The sequence below is a fragment of the Sapajus apella genome, unplaced genomic scaffold (assembly GCF_009761245.1).
Source record: "Sapajus apella isolate SASKATOON/1434 unplaced genomic scaffold, GSC_monkey_1.0 scaffold4, whole genome shotgun sequence".
NCBI lineage: Eukaryota > Metazoa > Chordata > Mammalia > Primates > Cebidae > Sapajus > Sapajus apella.
Window position 1 is genome coordinate 44,905,270 of NW_022436944.1, and position 7,439 is coordinate 44,912,708.

General features: G+C 45.1%; 1 protein-coding gene across 1 annotated transcript in view; it reads left to right on the plus strand.

Moving 5' to 3' along the window:
- The first annotated feature begins 2,221 nt into the window (after positions 1-2,221).
- The window catches only part of LOC116538152, a 34,133-nt gene continuing 28,915 nt past the window's right edge, over positions 2,222-7,439 (plus strand). Inside the window, exons 1-2 of the mRNA XM_032260403.1 lie at positions 2,222-2,365; positions 3,741-3,952. Of these exons, the coding sequence (XP_032116294.1) occupies positions 2,222-2,365; positions 3,741-3,952 (356 nt within the window). The remainder of the gene's footprint in view (positions 2,366-3,740; positions 3,953-7,439) is intronic.

Sequence of the window (7,439 nt, forward strand, 5' to 3'; positions counted from 1 at the left end):
AGACAGGATGGAGGAAGAGATAGAAAACTTGAGCTGGAATCTCCAACTGAGACAGAACAGAGCATTCCAAACACTGGTGAAAATGAACACTGGGCTCCTGACATCTGTATGGTGACAAAATGACAATATCTTCAAAGCCAGATTCTCTTACCTTCAGATTATCATCCAAATCAGCTGTCAATTAATGATAGAAACAGTTTCCTAAAGTGTTGAACCAACGTGCATATTCCCAGGGCCACATGTTCCAACCAAAATAAAAAAGCAACTTATTTAAATAGATATTTTGAAGGAAATTACAAATGAAGAGTGAGAAGAACCTATTCTATGAGTATTTCTAGGCTAGTCATTTTCCTCAAAATAAAGCAAAATAATTCGACTTATATGTGGCATTTAACCACATATAGTTATATGATAGCTTTTCCTTTGTGCTGTGCTAATATTTTCCATATTTCAGGGCACATGGTTGGGCAGGACTAGCCATGCCAGGCCACAGCTATCCCAGTAAACATTGGTGTGGAGGCTCACCTAAGGTAGGAAAAGTTACTTGAGGACATATCATGGGAGGCAGCCAGGAGCAAACAATTTCAAATATAACTAACTTATTGTACAAACTGAAGTATAAACATGAAACTATTATGTTTTTCTCAAACCACGGTCTCAAATGCATTATGTCAATTTTCCCCTTTTCCATCGGGTAGAAGACCCCTTAGCGAGACCTTTGGTAGCTATCGTAATTTCTGGTTAACTTGCAGTTACTCAGTTTCAACTGTTAAAAACCCATTACGTTTTAAATTTGAATTTCCAGTTTTGTCTCCAATTCAGAGCTCTCTTTTCCTGATCATGGACCAGCCTTGAGCTTAAGGAGACTTTGTTGAGACGAAAACGAGTTTGTTCTTACTCCTCTTTTCAAATCAGCACAAAGGATTCAAGGATAACCGAGGCTTGGTTTTGATATACCTTTTCCTTCCATTTTCAAGGCAGAACTCCCCTTTCCTCTGGTCTTAGAGACAGGAATGAGAAAAGAGAAAGAAGGGCAAATTCCTACTATTTATCTGCACTTGGGTGAGTTGTTATGAATTCTTTGGCTAAGAGCGACTGGTTGTCCATACATTCTTATGCCAGGTATCCAAATGCTGGCTCACGTGGGTCACAAGGTTATGAGGACACTGGAGAGCTGGTCTACATCTTAGTGCTTTGACATGACTCCACATTTTCCAAGCCTCCTTAATTCCCCCACTGAAGTAGACAAAGTTGAGAATCAGCTCACATACTTCACAATTCTTTTTACTATTTTTTTGTGTGACATCCCACCTCCCCAAATTTCTAAATTCCCTTGCTTTCAATGACTAGCAACTTTGCCTTTTCTCTGAAGGACTGCTCTCAAGCTACTGGAGCCTACAGAAGTGCCAAGAAGTTTATTTCCCCTGGGAGGCTGTTTACCAATAAACTGCCTAGCTCTCTTCATTCTGTGTAGGGCAATTTAGAGGCTTAACTTAAACTCCAGAGGTTCCCTACAGAATCAAGCCAAGCCCTGTTCACTGCTGTGGGACTTTTGGACCCTTGTTCAGCGTCTTCTCTTTTCCTGTTCTGCTGCCTCTGCCACTTTCCCCAATATCCTTACTGATTTCTCCTGTGAGCACTTTCTTAATAAATCACTTGAATCCTTACTCAGGGTCTGTTCCTTTAGAGACTGATCTAAGAAACTTACTCTTGACATACAGTTGGATAAGCATGAAGCTCCCTGCCACATTGCCCTCCGTGTATCCTGCCATCTCTTTCCAATTTTCTTTTTATTTTTAAATGTCTTAGTAGCTGTTAATATGCCTTTCCTTCCTTTTTTCTCCACTCTCCTTCTCCTTCCTTCTCTTCCTTCTTACCTTCTTTCTTCCTCCCTCCTTCTTTCCCTTCTTTTCTTCCTTCATCCTTTCCTTGTCTTTTTGTTCCTATTCTATGTCCTTTCTAGAGTAAGCAATGTAGTTTCAGGTTTCTAGTATTCTCTCCCATATTACTCTTGAAATTTGGGATGAGGAGCCAAACTGTTTTGGATTCTCTGATGGACTGATTTTCTTGATAATAATGTTTTTCTTTCATTACTTAAAATGGTAATGCTTTTGGTGCTGAGAACAGGTTGACATTTTTTAGGAAGCAGGAACATGAAGGTGGTAGAGAAGAGGTCTTTTGAAGGCTCACTTGCTCTGGATACCAGAGCAAGACTTTGACAATGCTTTCTGGAGGATCAGGACTTCAAACTTCTACATCTACTCCAAATAAACATTCTAAACCAGAATCAATTTCTAGAGCTAGCAGAGGAGGTCAAGGCAGCGTCATCAAGTTCTTCCCTCGCAATGGATCTTCAATTCCTCCAGTAAAGACAGTGCCGTACTTAAGATGGCTCAACTTATAGTTTTTAAATATTGTGACTTTATGATGATTCTAAAGCAGTAGGATACTCTCGAGAGACAGGCTGAGTGGCAGCCAGCCATGCAACCACCAGGGTCAACCACTGATACTCTACGGTGGGCTATGTTACGAGATGATCCTGCCTCACTGTAGACTATGGACTATAAATGTTCTGAGCATGTTTAAGGTAGGCTGTGCTAAGCTCCGATTCTCAGTAGGTTATATTAAATGCATTTTCTATATTCTCAATTTACAATGGATTTATCAGAAGGTAACCCTGTTGTAAGTCTAGGAACATCTGTATTTAACAATGTCCAAAGTTCAGGAAAGTACAGAGGGAAAAAGTGAGAAGGAGAACTTACTACAAATAAAATGGTAAGTGAATTGCTTTTATTTGTTTTCTACAGTTGATGCCTTAGGAAGTTGAACAAGAAACTGTACACCAGTCGGATAATTAAAATGGCACATTGGCAGAAGATGGTTTCCCTTGTGCCTGATACATAGCATTTATGAATGAAAGTGCTCAGCATCCCAGTGGTTCTCCTTTTGAACTAGCTCATCCATTATTGGGGTAATGATTTTCCGTCTGGGCAACAGCAAAGCCAAAGGCCTATTACACAGGCAACATAAAGTTAAAAAGACATTATGAATAAAACGTTGGCTCATTCCAGCTTTTGCCAAGCCTTCTCCAGAGAAGATTGCCTGATGCCGACACGTGTTTATTACACTTAATAATGTTTACATAATTCTTCTTTGAGCTCATTAGAGCTGTCAGATCAGAAGTAAATGTATTCCCCCCTCTGTTTATCTCTAAAGACTTCGCAGTCAATAAAGCAAGATGAATGACATCCAGGGTGCAGACAAGTACACTTGAGCTTCGCAAACACTGCCAAGTTAAACCCTTAGCCAGGGTGGCCTCGTGGGTCTCAGGACTGAGGGAGCATGCATCTCATCAGCTACTTAGTTCTCTCAGCAGTGTCTGTCCAACTTTAATGTGCTTGGAGTCTCCCTGAGAGCTTCTTAAAGTACACCATGCTAGGCCCCATCCCCAGGGATTTAGGTTCATTAGATCTGGGGTAGGGCCCAGAAATTTGCATTTCTAGCAAGCCCCCAGTTGATGCTGATGCTGCAGGTGCACGGAACACAGAGTAGCCCTATTCTGGAGTTCATTTCCAATGGTCTCTTTTGTTGGGGAGGAGGGCGGCCGTACTCCTTGGCAATTTGGGACATCCTGGTTGGCCTGTGGCATGCATCAGCCACAGCGGTGAAGACGGCAGGGGCAGCAACCAGAGCAGCAGCAGTGGCAGCAGTAGCAGCCGCGGCCGTCGCCTCCGGCTCAGCTCACGCGGAAACCCCACTGGGCCATCGTGGCTCCGCGCGGTTGCGGGCCGGCGTGGAGAGGCGGGACGTGGAGCCCGGGGGCGGGGCCTGGCGCCCGGGGGCGGGGCGCAGCGAGCCGGGCTCCTGCTGTCTGTTCTCAGCTGCGGCGGCAGGGGCTGAGGGCACAGCCAGCGGGCGGCGCGCCGCGGACTCCCAGGCAGCCCGCCGAAAGGTAAAGCCAGGAGAGCGCGCTGGCGGGTCTTCCTGCTGGGCGGCTGCTGTCCAAGCCCAGTGCGTCCCGGGAGCCCCAAGCTGCGTCTGGGAGACCGGGGCATTTGCATGGCATCCAGGGACCCACTGCCTAGCAGGGATTTTGCGTGTACCGCGGCGGGGCCGGGGGCTGGAGGGTGGGGGATCTGCAGCTGGAGCCCGAGACCCATCACAGGACATATGGACTCGCGGACAACTTTGCGCAGCAGTCCTCTTCCAAGTTCCCTTTATTGCTATTGTCTTAGCGCCTGTCTGACAGTCTCCCGGACTCCAGCTTTGTTCTCATTAGGCCAAACCCGCCGTCCCCAGGGGCGTGAGCCCAGGAGTCGCTGGCAAGTTGCACCTGCCAGCGGGATCCACCCCGGCTCCCTTCGCATCCCTGCCGGGTCCTGAGCTGTCCTGCTCAGGTTAGGGCTGGGCACTGCGAGACCCGGCGCCCTTGGGAGCAGGGGCTCTCGCTCCATTCCCCTGTAGCGGTCTAAGATCGGGGCCGGGGTGTCGGAACTCCGGGTTGTGGCATGCTTTGGGGCCAGAGAAACGGCGAGAAAAAGTTTAAGCACTGGCTGGGCCTAGGGCGCGGGTAGGGCCAGTCTGCACACGGCAGGAGTTAGAGAGAGTACTAGGGGCTTGGCGCCTCGCAGACGGACCGGCCAGGGGCAGAGCCCTGGAGGCTGACGCTCCAAGCCTGGGCTGTCAGCGTGGAAGGGGTGCTGGCTGTGCGCGCGCTTTGGCAGGAAGAGGCTGTGTGTGATTGCAGAAAAGATGTGGAGTGGGGGCGGTAAAACCGAGAAGAGGTTCTCGGGATCTGTGTAATTGTAGTGTGCCCCAGTATGCACTTTTCTCCCTCCGGATATTTTGAAAAAGGTGTGCACGGGATGTCTGGTACGTGGACTCTTGAAGGTACGGGTGGGGGTTGGGACGAGGGATAAGTTTTACCTAGAGATAGAGCTGGCGTTGAAAGTGAACAGGTGACAGAAGCTCAGTGTGTGTGTGTGTGTGTGTGTGTGTGTGTGTGTGTGTGTGTGTACGCGCGGCGCGGCTAAGGATGCTCGGGTGCTAGACGCCCGCTGTGCCTCCACATCCCCCACCCAGCCCCCTTGCAGCTCTCTGCGTGGGGTGAGTTTCCCTGACACTCCCCGCGCAAGACAGACAGGCAGAGGTGAAGTGATGGTCACGGAGTGGAGCAGACAAAAGGGTGCACCTGGACGACCCTTCGAGGACCAGGCGGCCTGAGTGTGGGGTGTGTGTGTGTGTGTGTGTGTGTGAGAGAGAGAGAGTGTGTGTGTGTGTCTGTCTGTCTGTCTGGAGGGGGTCCCTTTCCCGCCAGCTTAGGGACAGACCACTGAGAGAAGAGGAAAGAGGTAGGAGTCAGAGAAAGAGGTGAGGCGGAGCAGAGGAGAAGAAACAGAATGGAAGAGAGTCTAAGATTTAAAAGCATCTTGCCTGATTGGCCGCAGATTTATAAATTAATTTTAAAAAGTGGTGCTAGAAGAAGAAGAAGAAAAGAACCCTGAAGCTAAAATTTCAGAGGATGGGGACGCAATAAGTTTGATTATTTAATAAAGGTATCTTATCGAGCCGTGTTAAAGTAAGTCTAAACCCTTCTCTGAAGTTTATTGCTGGTTTTAGATAGTCTCCTTCGACACCTCTCTCCAGCACCTGTGCCGGAAGTGCCTTTTGACTGTCAGAAAGAAGTAAAAGGCATATATACACAAATAAAATGCAGCTAAATGAAGTTTAAATGAAGCTTTGAGCCCGATTAAATGGCTTGTGTAACTGCTGAATGTTGCTAAAGTACTGTCAGGGCTATAAAATAGCCAGACAAAAATAAAGGAAAAAATAATTGTAACAAGAAAATGAAGGCTTTACAAGAACTTCAGTAATGAACACATAACAATTGATGGTATGATGCAGTAATTATTTTCGTATTTACGCCATTAACGATTGTAATTTAACGTTAATGTCCTGGTATTTTATTCCTTCTCATTTGCAGACAAAAGCACATCTGAGACGCCATCAGGGAGTAATTTGGTAATATAAAGTCATGAATAGAAAACACTAAACCATGCTCAGAACTCCGACAACATAAAGCGTGAAACAAAATAACCTCATTTGCTGTTTATTATCTGTCTTTATAAGTCTGTTTACTATCATTTGCATAAATGAATAGCTAAATTATATAGTATATTCCTTCTTGGACAAAAAAATGCTTATAGATATACTGGGGGGAAAACTGGTAGGTAATCCTTACCTTAAGCATGAAGGAAAAAAATACTTTGTGGGATTAGAAACTGTTGCAAATAATCAGAATGCAAATTTGACCTATTTTAGGCTTCCTTATTTCATTTAACTTGGCTCAGGAAGCTTTAACAATATAAAGGTATTTAGGAGATGAACAGAGCCTAAACTTCTTTGCTAGCAAATCATAACAAAACTAAACTGGAGAACTACACATTATGTCATAAAGCAGTTTTGTTAATCTGAAAACTATTTTTTTCTATTCAGGCTTTCAAAGGGTAAATTTTCTGAAAGTGAGAAGGAAGGAGTCTACTGGAAGAAGTTCAAAACAAAATTATTTCAGCAGAAACTTAAGTTATTAACATCTTGAGACAATCACCAGAGCTCACACATTTTTAAAGTATTATGCATTATTTTAACCTTAGGGGTATTTGTTAAAACTTCTTTATTCCTATGATAAAGGAAAAAAATAATAACTGCATTAAAAAGGCTCTAAAGTAAAATGCTAGCAAAACAGCTGAGCCAAACGTGTGGTTAAGAAGGATCAATCAAGCATATGAATGTTTAAACATATCTATTATTACCAGGCTCATAAAATATCATAGTGATTGAATATACCCTTTCCTTCACATACAAATATGCTGATCTCATGTGGAACAGCACCATGAAGTCAGTATTACCTGAGAATAGATTCCATGTGTGAATAAAGACTGTACGTATTTCAAGTACAGAGAAAAAAAAAATTAAGTGGGAAGCAATCTGTTCATTCAGTGGAGCCTGGTAATTGTGTAAGATTGGGGTGAGTTCTTAGCAGTTAGTTGGTTACAAACTCATTTGTTTATTCATTTCTGCAACATGCGTTTATTAAGTACCCGTTATTAATGACCAGATATTGTACTAAGTACTGGGGATTCAAGGATGAGTTAGGGCTGGGTGCGGTGGCTCACTCCTATAATCCCAGCACTTTGGGAGACCGAGGCGGGTGGATCAAGAAGTCAAGAGATTGAGACCACCCTGGTCAACATGGTGAAACCCTGTCTCTACTAAAAATACAAAAATTAGCTGGGCATGGTGGTGCGCGCCTGTAGTCCCAGCTACTCGGGAGGCTGAGGCAGGAGAATTGCCTGAACCCAGGAGGCGGAGGTTGCGGTGAGCTGAGATCGGGCCATTGCACTCCTGCCTGGGTAACAAGAGCGAAACTCCGTCTCAAA